Genomic DNA, 22,262 nt, shown 5'->3' with positions numbered 1-22,262 from the left:
AAACCTGTGTCCTCTTGTGGCAACCATTTCAGCCCTGGGAAAAAGCCTTTGACTATCCACACGATCAATGTCTCTCATCATCTTATAGGCCTCTATCAGGTCACCTTTCATTGTCCGGCGCTCCAAGGGGAAAAAGCCGAGTCCACTCAACCTATTCTCATAAGGCATGCTTCCCAATCCAGGCAACATCCTTGTAAATCTCCTCTGTTTCTTTTATATGGCTTCCACATCTTCCTGTATTGAGGCGACCAGAACTGAGCAGAGTTATCCAGGTGTGGTCTGATCAGGGTCCTATGAAGCTGCAGTATTACTTCTCGGGCCTACGTTCAATTCCAAGAGTCTTGCCATTAATACTACATTCTGCCACATATTTGACCTACCAAAATTAACCACTTCACACTTTTCTGGGTTGAACTCCATCTGCCACACCTCAGTCCGGCTTTGCATCCTATCAGTGTCCCGCTGTAACTCCTGACAGCCCTCCACACTATCCCCAACACCTCCAACCTACCTGAGGCCCTGCGACAATGGAATTTACCATAATGTTCAATCGACCGCAGCAGATCTTGACTTCTGCCGTGTGAACACTAGGGGGCAGCACAGACTGTAGGCCGCGCCACACTGCCCTCACGTTGTGCAGCTCCTTCATTTCCTCTGCCAGAGAACAACATTTGTGTCATCAGGAAACCTACCAATATATTACTCCACTTTCTCATCAACGACATTTATAAAAATCACGAAGACTGAGGGTCACAGAACAGATCCCTGACGCACTCCACTGGTAACCGACCTCCATGCAGAATATGACTCGAGTACAACCACTCTTTGCCTTCTGTGGGCAAGCCAGTTCTGTAGACACAAAGCAATGACCCCTTGCATCCCATGCCTCCTTACATTCTCAATATGCCTTGCATGGTGTACCTTATCAAATGCCTTTCCGAAATCCAGATACACTAAATCTACTGTTCTTCCTTCATCAATGTGTTTAGTCACATCTTCATAATATTCAATCAGGCTCGTAAGGTATGACCTGCCCTTGATAAAGCCATGCTGACTACTCCTAATCACATTATTCCACTCCAAATATTCATAAAACCTGCCTCTCAGGATCTTCTCCATTAACTTACCAACCACTTAGATAAGACTCACTGGTCTATAATTTCCTGAACTGTCTATACTCCCTTTCTGAATAAAGGAACAACATCTGTAACCCTCCAATCCTCTGGAAACTCTCGCGTGCCCATTGCTAATGCAAAGATCATCGCCACAGACTCAGAAATCTCCCCCCTCGCTTCCCACAGTAGCCTGGGGTACATCCCATCCGGTCCCGGCGACTTATCCAACTTAATGCTTTCAAAACGCGCCAGCACACGCTCTTTCTTAATATATAAATGCACAAGCTTTTCGGTTTGCTGTAACTTATCACGACAATCACCAAGATCTTAAGCACAGTGAATACTGAATACAGTATTCATTAAGTACCTATGCTATTTCCTCCGGTTTCATACACACTTTCCCACTGTCATACTTGATAGGCCCCATTCTTCCACGTCTTACCCTCTTGCTCTTCACCTACTTGTAGAATTGCCCTGGGGTTTTCCTGAGTCGTGAAGGCCAAGACCTTCTCATGGCCCCTTCTGGCTCTCCTAATTTCCTTCTTAAGCTGCTTCCTATTAGAACATAGAACATGGAACACTACAGCACATTATAGGCACTTCGGAACACAATGTTGTGCCGACCCTCAAACCCTGCCTCCAGTATAAGCCCCCACCTTAAATTCCTACATATACCTGAGGAGTAGTCTCTTAAACTTCACTAGTGTATCTGCCTCCACCACTGACTCAGGCAGTGCATTCCACGCACCAACCACCATTGAGTAAAAAACGTTCGTGTTATATCCTCCTTGAACTTCCCACACCTTACCTTAAAACCATGTCCTCTTGTATTGAGCAGTGGTGCCCTGGGGTAGAGGCTCTGGCTATCCACTCTATCTATTCCTTTTATTATCTTGTACACCTCTATCATGTCTCCTCTCATCCTGCTCTCCAAAAAGTAAAGCCCTAGCTCCCTTAATCTCTGGTCACAATGCATACTCTCTACACCAGGCAGCATCCTAGTAAATCTCTTCTGTACCCTTTCCAATGCTTCCACATCCTTCCTCTAGTGAGGTAACCAGAACTGTACACAGTGCTCCAAGTGTGGCCTAATCAGAGTTTTATAGAGCTGCATCATTACATCGCGACTCTTAAACTCTATCCCTCGACTTATGAAAGCTAACACTCCATAAGCTTCCTTAACTATCCTATCCACCTGTGAGGCAACTTTCAGGAATCTGTGGACATGTACCCCCAGATCCCTCTGCTCCTCCACACTACCAAGTATCCTGCCATTTACTTTGCACTCTGCCTTGGAGTTTGCCCTTCCAAATGGTACCACCTCACACTTCTCCGGTTTGAACACCATCTGGCACTTCTCGGCTCACTTGTGCATCCTATCAATGTCTCTCTGCAATCTTCGACAATCCTCTACACTCTCTACACTCTCTACAACACCACCAACTTTTGTGCCGTCTGCAAACTTGCCAACCCACCCTTCTACCCCTACATCCAGGTCGTTAATAAACATCATGAAAGGTAGAGGTCCGAGAACAGATCCTTGTGAGACACCACTGGTCACAATCCTCCAAGCTGAATGTACTCCCTACACCCCGACGCTCTGTCTTCTGCAGACATGGCAATTCTAAATCCTCCTGGCCAAACCTCCCTGGATCCTATGCCTTCTGATGTTCTGAATAAGCCTACCGTGTGGAACCATGTCAAATGCCTTACTAAAATCCATATGGATCACATCCACTGCACTACCCTTATCTATATGCCTGGTCTCCTCCTCAAAGAACATTATCAGGCTTGTTAGACACGATCTGCCCTTCACAAAGCCATGATGACTGTCCCTGATCAGACCATGATTCTCTAAATGCCCAAAGATCCCGTATCTAAGAATCTTTTCCACAGGTTTCCCACCACAGACGTAAGACTCACTGGTGTATAATTACTGGACTATCCCTTATGCCGTTTTTTGAACAAAAGGACAACATTCGCCTGCCTCCAATCTTCCGGTACCATTCCGGTGGACAACGAGGACATAATGATCCTAGCCAGAGGCTCAGCAGTCTCTTCCCTCGTCTCGTGCAGCAGCCTGGGGAATATTCCGTCAGGCCCCGGGGACTTTTCCAACCTAATGTATTTTAGCAACTCCAACACCTCCTCTCCTTTATTATCAACATGCTGCAGAACATCAAACTCACTCATATTCTCCTCACCATCAACAAGATCCCTCTCATTGGTGAATACCGAAGAGAAGTATTCATTGAGGACCTCGCTCACTTCCACACCCACCAGGCACGTTTTCCCACCTGTATCTCTAATTGGTCCTACCTTCACTCCTGTCATTCTTTTTTTCTTCACATAGTTGAAAAATGTCTTGGGGTTTTCCTTTACCCTGCGAGCCAAGGCCTTCCCATGCCCCCTTCTTGCTCTTCTCATCCCCTTCATAAGCTCTTTTCTTGCTTCCCTATATTCCTCAATAGACCCATCTGATCCCTGCTTCCTAAACCTCATGTATGCTGCCTTCAAGATTACAAGATTAGCCTTGTAATCTTCTGGATCTCTAACATTTCCTACCTCAGTGAACCTTGAGAAACTTTTTTTTTTCTTCTTTCGAGAATTATTGCACCCTTTGTACGCCACTGTTCCTGTACCCTACCATAACTTCACTGTTTCAATGCAACGTAGATATGCAGAACTCTAGACAAATATCACCTGGATATTTGCCACATTGCCTCCGACTTTTCCCTGAGAACATCGGTTTCCAATTTAAGCCTCCATTTTCCTGCATGATAGCCTCATAATTACCCGTACACTTTTTAAACGCTTTTCTAACTTGTCTGTTCCTATCTCTCTCCAATGCTATTGCAAAGGAGATGGAATTATGATGACTCTCTCCAAAATACTCTCCCACTGAGATATCTGACACCTGACCAAGTTAGTTTCCCAATACCAAACAAGTACAGCCTCTCCTCTTGTAGGCTTATCTCCGTATTGTGTGAAGAAAACTTCCTAAAACACCTAACAAGCTCCACCCCTCTTCTAAACCGCTTGCTCTGAGGGGATGGCAATCGATATTTGGGAAATTAAAACTCCTTCACGACAAATTTATTATTACACCTTTCGAGGACCTATTTCCCGATCTGCTCCTCGATATCGCCGTTACTATAGTTCTCCACACCCCATCCGTTCACACAGACAGACACAGACACACACAAACACACGCACACATACACACACAAACACACACACACACACACACACACACACACACACACACGCAGCCCCCCCCACACACACGTACACACACACTACACACACCCAAACACACACACACACACACACACACACACACACACTCGCACACACACACACACACACACACACTCACACAGAGCAGAGGGGAGGGAGGGAGCTTCGACTCTTTTTTTTTTTCTGAATCCGGTAGCGTGGGCCTCGATGGAGCAGGAGGAAGGGGGCGAATTCATAAAATAACTGAACCGAATAGCGTGTTATGAGACGCGGTGGATGCAGCTCCCCTCTGTGGCTGAACCCTGACAGTGCGTGTTGCGACTGTGTGGAGAGAACATTACTCAGTGTCTAACTCAGGGTGTGTGTGTTAGGACGTTGTGCAGTATTTTTGTCTGACCCCGGGAATGTATTAGGGACGGGAAAGAGGGAGATTCTCTTTGTGTCTATAGCCGGACGTGTGTGATAGAACAATGTGGATGAAGCTTAATTACTTGCCTAACCACGGTCTTTTGCACTGGATCGTTGTGGGGGGTTGGGGGGAGTGGGGCTCACTCTGTGTCTGACTCCGTGAGGGAGATGGGACGGTATGGAGAGAGACTCCCTCTGTGTCTGAGTCAGACAGATATCTGATTTCAGTGTCTCCAAGCAGAGATCAGGAGCCAAGTAAGTGTCACTCACACTGGTCGGCGAGTGGCCATTAAAAAACAGCGATTAGAGGAAGTATCAGCGTTTGAAGAGCAACCAATCAGGGTCCGGAATTTATTAGAAAGAACCGGTGCAAGCCGAGAGCCAATAATTGGTGTGGGCAGTGCTATCGTGGGGATTTGAGGTTTTAGCTCTTCGATGATTCAGCCAGGAGAGTCTCGGTTGAGAGAAAGTACATAGATGTATTTTCCGTTATTTTACTGTTTCCTTTTTTATAATTGCTCTTTTAGAACAGTAGGCATGCCTGGCTGCAGAATTGAATGTTCCTCTTGTAGGGCATGGGAATGCAGGGAGACCTCAAGTGTCTCTGACGTCTTCACCTGTGAGAAGTGCATCCGGATACAGCTTCCAACACTCGGCGTTAAGGAGCTGGAACTGGAACTGGATGAACACAGGATCATTTGGAAAGCTGAGGGGTGATCGGGAGGACATATTGGGATGAAGTTAGATGCATCGTGTAGGAAAGGGGAAACAGTGTGAAAGTCAGGAAGCTGAAAAGAGTTGTGGAGCCAGAACAGAATATTCTTGTGGCCAATCTCCACGGCAAGAGGTAGACTGGGAGAATCTAATTGGATTGGAGGGATATGGAGATTGCGAAGGCAGAAAGGATTTCACTAGTATAGCACAGAATTGTGAGCGAAGGGCCTGTATTTTTCTGTGATTTATGTCCACTGCTCTTCAGGAGGGGAGAGACTGATTTGAACTCAGAGAGTGGGAAGATCAGGGGTGGAATAGATCAGGGAAAATGACAATTAACAATGTCGAGGAACGATTTTTCCACAGACGACATGGTCAGTGAACGACCCACAGGGAGAGACAGATCAGACTCAAGCATATGGCTAATCTGCGTTTTAACAGCGACCCTCATTATCACGGGTATCTGCTGGAGGATTCATGGTGAGTTTAACACCGGTCGTAACGACCAAACCGCAGAAAATGAAAATGGCCACTATAACAGCGATATACTCCGAACATTACCGGGAAACACCCTTCACTGCGGTACCAACACACCCCTCACTGCGGTACTGACGGGCCCCTTACCATGACTACCACACATCCTTCACCGTGACCCTGACACGACCCTACCAACATATCCGTCAACATAATACCACAAATCCCTCAACCTGATACCGACACACCCCCCACTGTAATAACGATTCACTCTAACACCGACACGCACCTCGCCGTGGCACTGGCAAGTCCCGCACTGTGACACAGACACATCCCTCACTATGACAGAGTCACGTTCCTCATTTTCAAGCCGAGTCGTCCCTTATCGTGACACCAACACTCACCGCACTGCATCACCTACATAAGGGTCGCCGTCAAAACAATACATCCCCCATCGTGACACCGACACGCCCCTCACAGCACGCCTACTTACCCCTCATCGTGATAACAGCACACCACTCAATTTGACACGAGCCATCCACTGTGACGACACGTTCTTCGCCGTGACACAGAGCGACACACACTCACCGAGAACCTTCACTCCCCTCACACTGACAGGGACACGCCACGTGACGCCGCGCCCGCCCCGCACTCTGACACCGATGCTCTCAAAACCCTGGTAACGATCAGCCCCACACCGTGACACCGACATCGCCCTCAACTTGACACAAATCGTCCTCTCCCCGTGACACCGATAAACCCCACAACGTAACACAAAAATGGGATGTGAGAAAATTTAAACTGGGAACACATATAATATAGTGCGACGGGTAAGTAACAGTGGAAGATTTTCCAAGAGACTCATTAGAGTCCCCAACAATAGTATATTCTGGCTAAAAGCAAGGACAGAACGTAAAGGAAGAAGCAGCCTTGTATAAGAAAGGAAATAAAATCTGAGCTGAACGTCCAAGGAAACACGGTGTGTTGGAAGTTTAGGAAGGTAGGCAGAAGGGGAGGCGTGTCTTTCTTGGTAAGGCATGATATTAAATCATTAGAAAGAGGTGACATAGGATCGAAAGGTGTAGAATTTTTTTGGGTTGAGCTAAGAAATTTCAGGGGTAAAAGGACCCTGATGGCAGTTATTTATAGGCCTCCAAATAACTGTAGTGATGTGAACCACAAATTACAACTGGAAATAGAAAAGGCTTGTCAGAACGGCAGTGTTATGATAATTGTGGGGGATTTTAACATGCTGGTGGATTGGGAAAATCAGGTCGGCACTGGATCTCAAGAGAGAGAATTTGTAGAATGTCTGCGAGATGGCTTTTTGAACAGATTGTTGTTGAGGCCACTCGGGGATCGGCTGTACTGGATTGGGTATTGTGTAATGAACAGGAGGTGATTAGAGAGATTGAGGTGAGGGAACCCTTAGGAGGCAGTGATCATAACATGATTGAGTTCACTGTGAGATTTGAGAAAGAGAAGCCGAAATCCGATGTGTCAGTATTTCAGTGGAGTAAAGGAAATGACAGCGGCATGAGAGAGGAACGAGCCAAAGTTGACTGGAAAGAGACACTGGCGGAAAAGACGGCAGAGCAGCAGTGGCTGGAGTTTATGCGAGAAGTGAGGAAGGGGTAAGACAGGTATATTCCAAAAAAGAAGAAATTTTTGAATGGAAAAAGAATGCAACCGTGGTTGACAAGAGAAGTCAAAGCCAAAGTTAAAACAAAGGAGAGGGCATACAAGGAAGCAAAAAATAGTGGGAAGATAGAGGGTTGGAAAATGTTTAAAAGCTTCCAAAAGGAAACTAAGTAGGTCATTAAGAGGGAAACGATTAACTATGAAAGGAAATTATGAAATAATATCAAAGAGTATACTAAAAGCTTTTTCAAGTATATAAAGAGCAAAATACGGATGAGAGTAGACATAGGACCGATAGAAAATGATGCTGGTGAAATTGTAATGGGAGATAAGGAGATTGCGGAGGAGCTGAACGAGTATTTTGCATCAGTGTTCACTGAGGAAGACATCAGCAGTATAACGGACACTCAAGGCTGGCAGGGAAGAGAAGTGTGCGCAGTCACAATTACGACAGAGAACATACTCAGGAAGCTGAATAGTCTAAAGGTAGATAAATCTCCCGGAGCAGATGGAATGCACCCTTGTGTTCTGAAGGAAGCAGCTGTGGAGATTGCGGAGGCACTAGCGATGATCTTTCAAAACTCGATAGATTCTGCCATGCTTCCGGAGGAATGGAAGATAGCAAATGTCACCCCGCTATTCAAGGAGGAGGCAAGGAAGCAAAAAGGAAATTATAGACCTGTTAGCCTGACATCGGTGTTTGGGAAGTTGTTGGAGTCGATTGTCAAGGATGAGGTTACAGAGTGCCTGGAGGCATATGACAAGATAGGCAGAACTCAGCATGGATTCCTTAAAGGAAAATCCTGCCTGACAAACCTATTTCAAATATTTTGAGGAAATTACAGGTAGTGTAGACAAGGGAGATGCAGAGAAAGTTGTATATTTGGATTTTCAGAAGGCTTTTGACAAGGTGCCACACATGAGGCTACTTAACAAGATGAGCGCCCATGGAATGACGGGAAAGTTATATACGTGGATAGAGCGTTGGCTGATTGGCAGGAAACAGAGACTGGGAGTAAAGGGATCCTATTCTGGTTGGCTGCCGGTTACGAGTGGTGTTCACAGGGGTCCGTGATGGGGCCGCTTCTTTTTACATTGTACATCGACGATTTGGATTATGGAATATATGGCTTTGTGGCTAAGTTTGCTGTCGAAACTAAAATAGGTGGAGGGGCCAGTAGTGCTGAGGAAATGGAGAGTCTGCAGAGAGACTTGGATAGATTGGAAAAATGGGCAAAGAAGTGGCGAATGAAATACAATGTTGGAAAGTGTATGGTTATGGACTTTGGCAGAAGAAATAAGCAAGCAGACTATTATTTAAATGGGGAAAGAATTCAAAGTTCTGCGATGCAACGGGACTTGGGAGCCCTCGCACAGGATACCCTTAAGGTTAACCTCCAGGTTGAGTCGGTGGTGTAAAAGGCGAATGCGATGTTGGCATTGATTTCTGGAGGAACAGAGTATAGGAGCAGGGATGTGATGTCGAGGCTCTATAAAGCGCTGGTGAGACCTTAATTTGAGTACAGTGGGCAGTTGTGGGCTCCTTATTTGAGAAAGGATGTGCTGGCGTTGGAGAAGGTGCAGAGAAGATTCACTAGAATAACTCTGGGAATGAGAGGGTTAACATATGAGGAACGCTTGTCCGCTCTTGGACTGTATTCCTTGGAGTTTAGAAGAATGAGGGGGGACCTCATAGAAACATTTTGAATGTTGAAAGGCATGGACAAAGCGGATGTGGCAAAGTTGTGTCCCATGTTGGGGAAGTCTAGTACGAGAGCGCATGACTGAAGGATTGAAGGGCGACCATTCAGAACAGAGATGCGATTTTTTTTTTTTAGCCACAGGGTTTGTTGCCACGGGCGGCAGTGGAGGCCAAGTCACTGGGTGTATTTAAGGCAGAGATTGATAGGTATCTGAGTAGCCAGGGCATCAAAGGTTATGGTGAGAAGGCGGGGGAGAGGGACTAAGTGGGGGAATGGATAAGCTCATCATAACATGGCGGAGCAGACTCGACGGGTCGAATGTCCGACTTCTGCTCCTTTGTCTTCTGGTCATATGGCTTATAACCATGATAAAGACACGGCATTCACCGTAACACAATCAAGACTCATCCGGACACCGGCACGCCATTCACCAGAACATGAACAATTCAGTCACCGTATCACGGTCACGACCTTCAACGAGACACAGATACACTCCTAACCGCAACACGGACACGGACCATGGACGTTACACACCCGTGGCAGTCACACTGACCGCAACGTACCCCTCACTGTAACATCGACATTCCCACTGACTGTATTACTGATAAACTCCTCAAGGCAGCAGCGAAACACACCTCAAAATGACACCGACACGCTTTTTCACTGTGACTCTGAGGCACCGTACACTGTGACACCTTCACGCTCCTCGTCGTGATCCTCACCGCCTCGTGACAAAGACTCAGAAGTCACTGTAACACCCCTTACCGAGACAGTTTCACCGCTCAACATAACGCCGATGCACCGCTCACAGAGGCAATTACCCACGCCTCATTCTGACACGGGCAAACCTCTTAGCGTGATACCAAAACACCTCAGCCTGACACTGTTACAACCACCGTGGCAATGACATGTCTCTCACCGTGACACAAAAACATTCCTCTCTATGATACAAACACACCCCACACCATGACAGAGATACTCCACTCACCTTGACAGCACCAGGCTCCTTACTCTGACATTTCCCTCGCCGTGACATCGAGGTACACTTCAATGCGACCCGGCACAACTCTCACCGGGGCACAGAATCACCTATCACGGTGACACCGCCACGTCCTTCAAAACAACTCGATCGTGACCCGCATGATATTGACGCAGACCCCATTGTGACAACAACATAACCTTCACCGACACATTAATATACCCCTCAGCGTGACACGACAGGCCGACACCTCTCACTGTGACGACCTTCACCGTGACACTGACACAACACTCTCTGTGGCCCGCTCGGTAGCGTGTTGCTGAATCACGTGTCACTGTAAACGTTAATCATCCTTCACCATCTCTCTCAGTGTCACAGATTCGTCAGTCCAAGTTCACCGTGGACCGAAATTACGATGAGTTAAACTCAACCCTTCAATCCAAGATCAACGAGATGGAAGCGAAGTACAAAGCTGTGAACGAAACCAAGGCTCAAATCTGTGAATTGTTGACCAGCAGAAGAGGTGAGGCATCATTCTCATCTTTAACCCGCTCCTCATCACAGGGCAGACACAGAGAGAGGAAGCGTCACTCTGTGTTTGACATCGGGAGTAGTGAAGAGACGGTATGGCGGGAGAGTCCCTCTCTGTGTTTGACCTGTGAGTGTGTGATGGTGCTGCGTGCAGGAAGCTGCACTTTATCACTGAACCAACGAGAGTGTGACGGGACGTTGTGGAGGTGGATTCACTCTGCGCCTGCCCAGAGGATTGTGAGACGTATTTTTACAGCTTCACTCTATTTCTGAATCCGGAAATCTCTGATGGGACGGTATGGATCCACCTTCACTCTGTGTCTGACAGGCGGTTTGTGTGATCGGACAGGGCCCAGAGAGCTTCACCCAAGGTCTAACCCCTGAATGGTGTTATGACATGGCGGAGAGAGAGTTTCACTCTGAATCCGGGAGTGTGTGACGGGAAGGTGCAGAGGGGGCTTCATCCTGTGTCTGAATCCAGGAGTGAGTGATGGGACGTTGCAGAGGGGGCTTCACTCTGTGACTGAATCCGCGACTGTGTGATGGGACGGTGTGGAGGGAGCATCACACTGTATCTGATTCCCGGAGTGTGTAATGGGATCGTAGGGAGAGAGAGCGTCTGTGTCTGACTCCGGGAGTGTGTAATGGGACAGTGCAGAGGGCGTTCACTCTATGTGACACCGGATTGTGTTACTGGATGTTGTGAAGGTAGTCTGACCCCGTGAGTGTGCCATGGGAGGGTAAGGGCGGAACTTCGCTTTGTGTGTGAACACAGTGGGGTGTGATGGGACGGTTCAGAGAGAGCTTCACTCTGTGCGTCGCCAGGGAGTGTGTGATCAAACGTAAGGAGGGAGATTTACACTTTGTTAGACTCGGTGGTGTGCCATGTGGCCGTGTGGAGGGAGATTCATTCTGTGTCTGACCACGGGAGTGTGTGATGGGACGTGAGGAGAGAGATTCGCACTGTGTTATTCTCGGGAGTGTGTGATGGGATGGTGAGGAGGCAGGTTCCCTCTGTGTCACACAGTTTGCTCTGTGGTGTGTTGAGAAGACGAAGAGGAGAATCGGTCTCCCTCTGATATTTGTCGTGTGAGCGAAAGGAGTTTCTTTCCGTGTCTAACCGCTGGAGTGTGTGATGGGTTTGTGGAGAGAGAGATTCACAGTGTGTCTCACCAAGGCTCTGTGAGATTGGACTTTGGGGAAGGATCTAAATTCTGATCTTTTTCTCAGGGAGTGTATGAGGGGCGGTGTGGAGGTAGATTCACTCTGTGTCTGACCCCTAGAGTGTGTAATGAAACGGTGTGGAAGGAGTAACATTCAGAATCTAACATGGGAAGAGTGTAATTGGACGGTGCACAGGAAACATCACTCCACGTCTGATCATTGGAATGTGTAATGAGCCCATGGAGAGAGAGGTTCACTCTGTTTCTGACACAGGCAGTATGTGACGTGGCTTTGTAGAGGGAGCTAAACTCGGTGTCTGTCTCCGGGAGTGTATGATGGGACAATGTGGAAGGGAGCCTCACTACACGTCTGACGCCTGTAGTGTGTGATGAGACCGCGGAGAGAGAGATTCCATCTGCTTGTGACCATTTTATTGTGTGATCTGACCTTGTGCAGGAAGCTTAAATCTGCGTCTCATCCCGTGTGTGTATGATTGGACTCTGTTTGTGACACAGTGATGAGGGAAGAAATAGCCGAGGTGGGGAGTGGGTGAGTGTGTTTGGGAGGGTGGGCATGTGTCTGTCTGACATCGGGAACAGTGAAGCGTGCCTGGATGGTGTTCCGCTCTGTGTCTGTTACCAGGGGTGAGTGATAGAACGGTGCGGAGGGAGCATCTCCAGTTTCCCGACCCTGTGTTGTGTGATGTGACGGGGTAGAAGGAGCATCATACTGTGTCTGACCACAGGAGTATGCGGTGGGATGGTGCCGACAGCGTTTCATTGCCTGTCTAATCACGGGCGGGAGTAATGGGGCAGTGTGGCCGGAGGTTGACTCTGTGTGTGCCCGCAGGACTGTGTGATGTGACAGTGTGCAGGGAGCTTCTCTCCATGTCTGACCCAAGGAGTGTGTGATAGTGTGGTGGACAGAAAGCTTCAGTCTGAGGCAGAACCCAGGACAGTGTGGAAGGAGCATAACTCTGTGCCTGACACCGGGGGGAGTATGATGGGCCCGTGAGACAAGAGCGTCATTCTTCGTCTGTTCCCGAGAGTGTGTGACGGGTCATTGCGGATGGAACGCAATGTGTGTCCGACCCATCAGGAAGTCTGTGACTGAATGGCGTGCGGAGACCAACGCTGTATAACTGACTCCGGGTGTCTGTGATGGGTCTGTTTCTGATCCTTCTCGTGTGTCACGGGAGAGTGGAAGAGAGCTTCACTCCATGTCTTTCAAAAGGTGTCAGTAATCAGACGGTGCTGAAGCAGCGACACTGTGCCTGATCCCTGGAATGTGCAAATGGACACTGTGAGAGTCGCTTAACTCTATGCCTGACCGCTGGATTTTATGGTGGGAGGGTATGGAGCAGACGTGTCTCTGTTTTTCACCCGGGAGTGTGTGATAGGATGGTGTGGACGGAGCTTCTTGCGTATCTGACCTCTGTGTTGTGTGATCTGACGAGGAAGAAGAGCAGCAGACTGTGTCTGACCACGGTGAGATAGGGCTGAAAGTGTTTCGTTTTCTGTCTTATCACGGGAGAGTGGAATGGGGAAGAGTAGACGGAAATGTACCATGGACATGTGGTCGATGTTTAGAGATCTCTTGCAGGATGTTAGGGATAAATTTGTCCCGGTGAGGAAGATAAAGAATGGTAGGGTGAAGGAACCATGGGTGACAAGTGAGGTGGAAAATCTAGTCAGGTGGACGAAGGCAGTATACATGTGGTTGAGGAAGCAAGGATCAGATGGGTCAATTGAGGAATACAGGGAAACAAGAAAGGAGCTTAAGAAGGGGCTGAGAAGAGCAAGAAGGGTGCATGAGAAGGCCTTGGCGAGTAGGGTAAAGGAAAACCCCAATGCATTCTTCAATTATGTGAATAAAAAAAGGATGACAGAAGTGAAACATAGAAACATAGAAAATAGGTGCAGGAGTAGGCCATTCGGCCCTTCGAGCGTGTACCACCATTCAGTATGATCATGGCTGATCATCCAACTCAGAACCCTGTACCAGCCTTCTCTCCATACCCCCTGATCACTTTAGCCACAAGGGCCATATCTAACTCCCTCTTAAATAGAGCCAATGAACTGACCTCAACTGTTTCCTGCGGCAGAGAATTCACAGATTCACCACTCTCTTTGTGAAGAAGTTTTTCCTAATCTCGGTCCTAAAAGGCTTCCCCTTTATCCTCAAACTGTGACCCCTCGTTCTGGCCTTCCCCAACATCGGGAACAATCTTCCTGCACCTAGCCTGTCCAGTCCCTTTAGAATTTTATACGTTTCGATAAGATCTCCCCCTCAATCTTCTAAATTCCGGCGAGTATAAGCCTAGTCGATCCAGTCGTTCATCATATGAAAGTCCTGCCATCCCAGGAATCAATCTGGTGAACCTTCTTTGTGCACCCACTCCGGCAAGAATGTCTTTCCTCAGATTAAGGCAGTGGTCCCCAATCACCGGGCCGCAAAGCATGCGCTACAGGGCCAGGAGAAAACGATATAATTTAGCGACAGGAGTCATCCGAGCCTGTCCTCATTTACTGTCTCGGTCACTGAGGAGCTTGAAAGCACACGACGTCATTACCCGCGCGTCATGCATGTCAGCGCGGGAAGGAGATCAACTCCTCAAGCTTACAAATGACGGCGGGCTGAAAAGTATGTTTGATATAACATCTCTGCCGGCATTCTGGATCAAAGTCACGGCTAAATATCCTGAGATATCATTAGGGTACCAAAACTGCACACAATACTCCAGGTGTGGTCTCCCAAGGACTTGTACAGCTGCAGTAGTACCTCCCTGCTCCTGTACTCGAATCCTTTTGCTATGAATGCCAGCATACCATTCGCCTTTTTCACCGCCTGCTGTACCTGCATGCCCAGTTTCAATGACTGCTGTATAATGACACCCAGGTCTCGTTGCACCTTCCCTTTTCCTAATCGGCCGCCATTCAGATAATAATTTGTTTTCCTGTTTTTGGCACCAAAGTGGATAACCTCACATTTATCTACATTAAGTTGCATCTGCCATGAATTTGCCCACTCACCCAACCTATCCAAGTCACCCTGCATCCTCTTAGCATCCTCCTCACAGCTAATACTGCCACCCAGCTTCGTGTCATCCGCAAACATGGAGATGCTGCATTGAATTCCCTCATCTAAATCATCAATATATATTGTAAACAACTGGGGTCCCGGCACTGAGCCTTCAGGCACCCCACTAGTCTCTGCCTGCCATTCTGAAAAGATACCGTTTATTCACACATTTTGCTTCCTATCTGCCAACCAATTCTCTATCCATAGCAATACCATACCCCCAATACCGTGTGCTTTAAGGTTGCACACTACTCTCCTGTGTGGGACTTTGTCAAAAGCCTTTTGAAAATCCAAATATACCACATCCACTGGTTCTCCCCTATCCACTCTACTAGTTACATCCTCAAAAAATTCTATGAGATTCGTCAGACATGATTTTCCTTTCACAAATCCATGCTGACTTTGTCCGATGATTTCACCGCTTTCCAAATGAGCTGTTATCACATCTTTGACTCTAGCATTTTCCCTACCACCGAAGTCAGGCGAACCGGTCTATAATTCCCCCGTTCTCTCTCTCTTTCTCTCTCTCTCTCTCTCTCTCTCTCTCTCTCTCTCTCTCTCTCTCTCTCTCTCTCTCTCTCTCTCTCTCTCTCTCTCTCTCTCTCTCTCGTTTAAAGCGAGGTTGCATTACCCTCCCTCCAATCCTCAGGAACTAGTCCAGAATCTAAAGAATTTTGAAAAATTATCACTAATGCATTCACTATTTCTTGGGCTACTTCCTTAAACACTCTGGGATGCAGACCATCTGGCCCTGGGGATTTATCTGCCTTTAATCTCTTCAATTTACCTAACACCACTTCCCTACTAACATGTATTTCCCTCAGTTCTTCCATCTCACTAGTCCCTCCGTCTCCTACTATTTAGGGAAGATTATTTATGTCCTCCTTAGTGAAGACAGAACCAAAGTAGGTATTCGATTGGTCTGCCATTTCCTTGCTCCACGTAATCAATTTATCTGTGTTTCGTCTGCAAGCTTGCCAACCCAGCCTTCCACCCCCACATCCAGGTCGTTAATAAAAATCACGAAACGTAGAGATCCCAGAACGGATCCTTGTGCGACACCTCGAGTCACAACCCTCCAATCCGAATGTATGCCCTCCACCACGACCTTATGCCTTCTGCATGCAAGCCCTTTCTGAATCCACCTGGCCAAACCTCCCTGGATCTCATGCCTTCTGACCTTCTCAATAAGCCTGCCGTGTGGAACCTTGTCAAATGTCTTACTAAAATCCATAGAGATCACATCCACATCGATACCCTCATCTATATGCCCGGTCACCTTCTCAAAAAACTCTATCAGGCTTGTTAGATACCATCTGCTCTTCAAGAAGGCTTAAGGAATTCTTGTCTTTATTAGTCGAGGCATTGAATACAAATGTCAGGGAGTTATGTTGCAACTTTATAAACATCACCAGTTAGTATGAATCAGGCGTTTCGTATGCAGCTCTGGTCACCAGATTATCGGAAGTATGTCAAGGCGCTGGGTACCCACCAGAGAGGTGTAACAGGATGCTGCCTGGATTCGATGGCATGTGTTACAACGAGAGGTCGGACACATGGGTTGCTTCCTATAGAGCGGAGGAGGCTCCGGGGAGATCCGACTGATCTCTGGAATCCGTCAGACTCCTGTCAGCCAAACACAAGCCAAGGAATTTGGACTCTCAGCGACGACGGCTGACAATAGCTGAGATTGAGAGAGGGAGAGGGTGATCGTGATGGAAGGAGACAGCGTGGATCGTGGGTGGAAGCGAGTCCCAGTGGGAGTCACGGCTGAATTCACGCACAAACTGGAAGTTCTCTCTACAGGTCCGCATAAACAAAAGTCGAAAGAAAACATCGGAAATAGAGCGTACCATAAGATCTGCCTACTCTGCCTCGTTACATCCATCCTCGTCGCGATAGTGGCCGGCCTCTCGATCCATGGTGAGTCGAACGAGCTCCGGCAGGAGTCAGACCATAAACAAACAGAGTGGGATGAAATGTTAGCGCATAACCTCACCGTGACACCGACACGCCCCCCACAGTGACACCGACACACCCCACATCATAAGACTGAGTCTCCCCTCACAAGGATACAGTAACACCCTTCACCGTGACACCGGCCGTCCCCACACCGTGAAATTCTCACGGCCCACACCGTAATACTGACACTCCCCCTCACTGTGACACGGACACTTCCCTCACTGTGACACCGCCTCTCTCTTCACCGTGACACTTATACACTGCACATAGAAACACTGACACGCCCTCCACCGTAACACCGACACTTCACTCACTGTGACACCGACACAACCCTTTCCGTAACACTGATAAACCGCTCATTGTCACACCGACAAACCGTTCACTGTAACAGTCACAGAGCAATCTGCGTGATAGCGACACTCACATCACTGTGACACCGGCAATCCCCTCTCTGTGACACCACCACACCACTCACTGTGACATTGGCACTTCCAACACCGTGATCCCGAAGCTCTCCGCACCGTGACATTGACTGTTCCCTCACTGTGACACCGATACTCCCCACAACTTGACACTGAGACTGCGAGCACAGTGACACCGATACATTACTCACCGTGAAACCGACACATATCCCTCACCGTGACACGACACATACCCCGCACCGTGACACTGTCAAGCTCACACTATTACACCGGCACTTCCCTTACCGTGACACTTACACACCCCACACTGTCACTGACACTGCTCTCAGAGTGACAGCGTCACGCCCCTCACTGTAACACCGACAGTCCCGTCACCGTGACACCGACACTCTCCTCACTGTGACTGTTACACACTCCAGACCGTAATATTTGCAGTCCCTTCACCGTGACACGGACACTTCACTCACTGTGACACTGACACAACTCTCTCTGTGACACTGATTCCCCCACTGCGTCACGCCGACATTCCTCACACCGTGTCAGAGTGAGCCCCATCACTGTGACTGACACACCCCTCACTCTGACACAGACACACCTCACACCGTGTCACTGACACACCCCTTACTATCACCCTCAGTATCACGGACTCGTCAGTCTCTGATCACCTCCGACCGAAACTACCGGAGACTTTGGGAACAACATCAGGAGATGAACAGGACCCAACGCCAATATCAGCAGCGAGTCCGTGAGTTTAACTCAACCCTTAAATCCAGAACATCTGAGAATTCTCGCCTGGATCTCTCCCAGAGAAACTGTCTGAAGAATATTTCCGTCCTCAACAACAACCTCTCCAAACTCGAAAACAACATTACCGTCCTCAACTCCGATCTCTCAGAGCTGAATCGAACGCAAATCGATCTCCGTCATCAATTCCAGCAGCTCAAAACGAAGTACAGAACCATCTCCGAAAACAAAGCTCAGATTTGCCAATACTTCACCAGCAGAAGAGGTGAGATAACGTCCCCCGCTTCCCCTTGCTCCTCATCCGCGGCGGTGAGAGACGGGGAGGGAGCAGGCGGAGAGCTGTGTGATGGGACGGTGTGCGGGGTGATTCCCTCTGTGTCTGACCCGGAAATCAGTGATGTTACTGTTTCAAAGGATCTACACTGTGTTTTACCTTGGGATTGTGCAATGGGACGGCGTGGAGTAACATGACACTATGTCTGACCCAGGAAGTTTGTGATGGAACGGCGTGGAGGGAGATTCACTCTATGTCTGACCCTGGGAGTGCGGGATCGGACGGTGTGGAGGGAAATTCACACCATGTCCGATGCCCGGAGTGTGTGATGAAACAGTGTAGAGGGAGCTTCACTCTGTGTCTGATACCGGGAGTGTGTGATGGGACCGTATGACAGCAGCGTCACCTGCTGTGCTTACTGCGACATTTGGAGGGAGATTCTCTCCCTGCCTGACCCGGAAATCCTTTGATGTTACGGTTTCTAGGAATCTGCACTTTTTTTTTTTAACCATGGGATTGTACAATGGCACAGTATGGAGTAAGCATGCCGCTGTAATTGACCACGGGAGTGTGTGATGCGACGGTGTGGAGGCAGCTTCACTCTGTTACTGACACCGGGACTGTGTGAAAAGACGTTGCGGAGGGTACTTCACTGTGTGTCTGATTCCGGGATCTGTGATGTGACGGAGTAGAGGGAGGTTGCCTTTCTCCGAGCCCTGCTGGTGAAATGAGCGTTCTGGCAAATTATTCACTATTTCCTGATTTGCAGGGCAAACGTGTCCCCAGTACTGGCAGAGAAATAAAGACCGGTGTTATTTCATATCCACGTTGGGGAAATCTTATGATGAAGCGAGGGAATATTGCTTAGACCTTGATGCAAGACTCCTCGAAATAGATTCAAAGGAGGAAAAGGTATGTGTCACATCGTGAGAAGAGATACCAATAACAATCACATACTCCCGGGTTCTAACATGCAGTAAATCAGTTCACAGCGTACCATCACACACTCCCGTGGAAGACTCGGTGAATGTCCTTCCACACTGTCCCATCACACACACTCGCGGTCAGCCAGAGAGTGAAGCTCTCTCCACATCGTCCCATCACACACTCCCAGGGTCCGACACAGAGTGAAGCTCCCTCCACACCGTCCCATCACACACTCTCGAGGTCAGACACAATGTGAAGCTCCCTCCACATCGTCGCATTACACACAGCCGAAGTCCAACACAGAGTTAAGCTCCCACGACACTGTCCCATTACAGACTCCTGGGATCAGACACAGAGTGATGCTACCTCGACACCGTCAAATCACACATTCCAGGAGTCAGACACAGAGTGAATTTCCCTCCACACCGTCCCATCACACACTCCCGGGATGAGACACTCAGCGAATTTCCCTTCACACCGTCCCATCACACAGTCCCAGGGTCAGTCACAAAGTGAAGCTCTCTCCAAACCGTCCCACAACACACTCCCGAGGTCAGACGTAGAGTGCAATGCCCTCGACACCGTCGCTACACACACTCCCGGGGGCAGACACAGAGTGAGGCTCCGACCACAATTTCCCATCACACATTCCTGGGGTCAGACAGAGAGTGAAGCTCCTTCCACACTGCCCCATCACATACTCCGGAGATCAGACGTAGAGTGAAATTCCCTGCACACCGTCCCATCATTCATTCCCGGGGTTAGACATAGAATGGAACTTCCTCGACACCGTCCCTTCACACACTCCCGGGGTCAGACACAGAGGGAAGCTCCCTCCACAACGGTCCCATCGCACACTCACGGGGTCCGAGACTGGGCAATTCCCTCTTTGTACCAACACTTCACATGCTCCCCTGTTCAGGCATGGAGAGAGGCCAAATGTAACCCTCAGGTTCGACCATCATGCGTTTGTCTGGGCGGGGTCGAGGCGAGACTGTCCACGGCCCGTCCATGCTGTGAAATATCATTTGTATGGATGCTGCGTGATGAGTTCCCCGGTTACAAATTGCTCGCACAAAGTAACGAGAAGTACACCATATGCAATTTAACCTGTGAGCTTTATATTTCTTCATTTGACTGTAGGGTTAGTGTAGAAAACAAGGAGAAAAAAGGCCCATTTTAACTAATCTGTCTAAAACGCTTGTTGTATCTTACTGCCTTCCCGTCCGTTCGTTCTCTATCGATTTCCCCCGGGGTGTCGTCGACTCCCGACACCATTCCAAGTCCGCTCAGGCCTGCAGTCTACGACTTCCCCGTTGTGGCATTTCCTATCTGTATCTTTTCTTGAAATAAAGCCCGAGGAACCCTCGCTGTCGGACACACAAGAAAGAAACCTCCTCCCATCATGGGACGCCGCACATTCCCAAGGCCCCCGTTATCTCTGGTCATAACCCAAACACACTGCTGCTGCAGAGAAACCATTACATTAGCAGTGGAACATTTCCCAGCGCGTTACATGCACATTAATCGAAGGGATTTAATTTCACAGGATTTTGTTTCCAGCTCTATCGGCTATGCAGACAGATCTTACTGGATTGGAAAATGCAGAGACGGGTGAGGTTTGGACTCTTGCAGGTCGGTGGTGTGCGAGTGACACGAGGATGTGGGGAGAGAGTTTGAAATTGAGATTAGTTTGTTGACTGATACTGGCTTGTCGGGAGAGGCTGGTGCGGTGGGATTAATTTAGGAACTGACTCAGGATTGTATGGGACAGCACTGTAGTGGGATTCGTACGGCGTTGGACCTGGCTCTGTACGGAGAGCGCGGTATCATGGGATTAGTTCAGAGTCTGACAAGGGGCTGTGGGGAGAGCGCAGGTTAGTGGAATGAGCTTGGCCACGTTCTCCGGTTGTCTGCTGGGTCTGCTGGGTCTCTGTTGAAATTGTCTAACCCTCTTTGATAGGAATGTGGCCTCTTATCTTGTGTACGAGATGTCCCATGGATACACCAAATGCATTAAGTGCGAATCGTACGGATGGATTTCCAATTGCAAAAGTAAATATAGATTCATCTGCGAGAAGTCTGCATATTTATACCCGGATATTCCTGAAGCGATCCAGGATATTTGTCAACAGCCTGACGGGACGACTTCAATCAAGTGACTACACCCCACTTCTCCCCATTCAATCTACCCCACTTTCACTCTTCCATCCCTTCAATCCCCTCCCACCCTCTCTGCCCCTCCCTTCTACCCCATTCTCCTCCTCTTCTCGCATCCACATTCTCCCCAAATACTCTCCCTCTCCCCATCTGGAGCACTCGTCTCACTTCCCGGCCCCTCTCGCCCCATTTATTCCCCCTTTCCACCCCTCTTCTCTCTCCGCCCTTCTTATCCCCAACTCATTCCGCTTCTCCCCCTTCCTCTCCCCCTCGGACCCCATTCTCTGCCTCTCCTCTCTCTGTTCCCTCCACCCACTCTCGCCTCAATTCTGTGCGCACTGGCCCTCAGTTCACAACGGCGGTGGGGCGGGGTGGGGGGGGGAGAATATTCACGTTCACCAAAACTGTGCCTCTCCTGGCTTCATACCAACGCTCCAAGTAACAAAGTCCCATCCTTCTTGCCTTCTCTCCATAACTCAGACCCTCGAGTCCCGGCAACATCCTCGTAAATCTCCCCCTGTACTCTTTCCAGCTCAGTGGCATCTTTCCTACAGCAGCGCGACCAGAACTGAACACCGTACTCCTCGCCGACGTTTTGTACAACTACAACGTGACCTCAGTGCGGTGCAAAGATGTAAAATTAACGCAAGTAAGGAAAATTAATAAATACTGAAAAATAGGTGAGCACCATGGGAACGTTCGCAAACTGATACTGACAACACC

The 22,262-nt window shown here is 48.6% G+C and overlaps 1 protein-coding gene across 2 annotated transcripts in view; it reads left to right on the top strand.

The window, feature by feature from the left end:
* Positions 1-21,929, top strand: part of LOC140207309 (uncharacterized) — a 36,869-nt gene extending 14,940 nt beyond the window's left edge. Inside the window, exons 2-8 of one of the 2 annotated variants that reach the window (XM_072275811.1) lie at positions 5,844-5,957; positions 10,645-10,797; positions 16,857-16,973; positions 18,072-18,443; positions 19,222-19,364; positions 20,929-20,993; positions 21,343-21,929. In XM_072275811.1, coding sequence (XP_072131912.1) covers positions 5,844-5,957; positions 10,645-10,797; positions 16,857-16,973; positions 18,072-18,443; positions 19,222-19,364; positions 20,929-20,993; positions 21,343-21,541 — 1,163 coding nt within the window. In that variant the 3' untranslated portion in view covers positions 21,542-21,929. The remainder of the gene's footprint in view (positions 1-5,843; positions 5,958-10,644; positions 10,798-16,856; positions 16,974-18,071; positions 18,444-19,221; positions 19,365-20,928; positions 20,994-21,342) is intronic. The other variant, XM_072275812.1, reaches the window with a different exon arrangement.
* The last annotated feature ends 333 nt before the right edge of the window (positions 21,930-22,262 follow it).

This window comes from Mobula birostris, chromosome 13, assembly GCF_030028105.1.
Source record: "Mobula birostris isolate sMobBir1 chromosome 13, sMobBir1.hap1, whole genome shotgun sequence".
Classification (NCBI taxonomy): domain Eukaryota; kingdom Metazoa; phylum Chordata; class Chondrichthyes; order Myliobatiformes; family Myliobatidae; genus Mobula; species Mobula birostris.
This window is presented reverse-complemented; position numbering and strand designations above follow the sequence as displayed.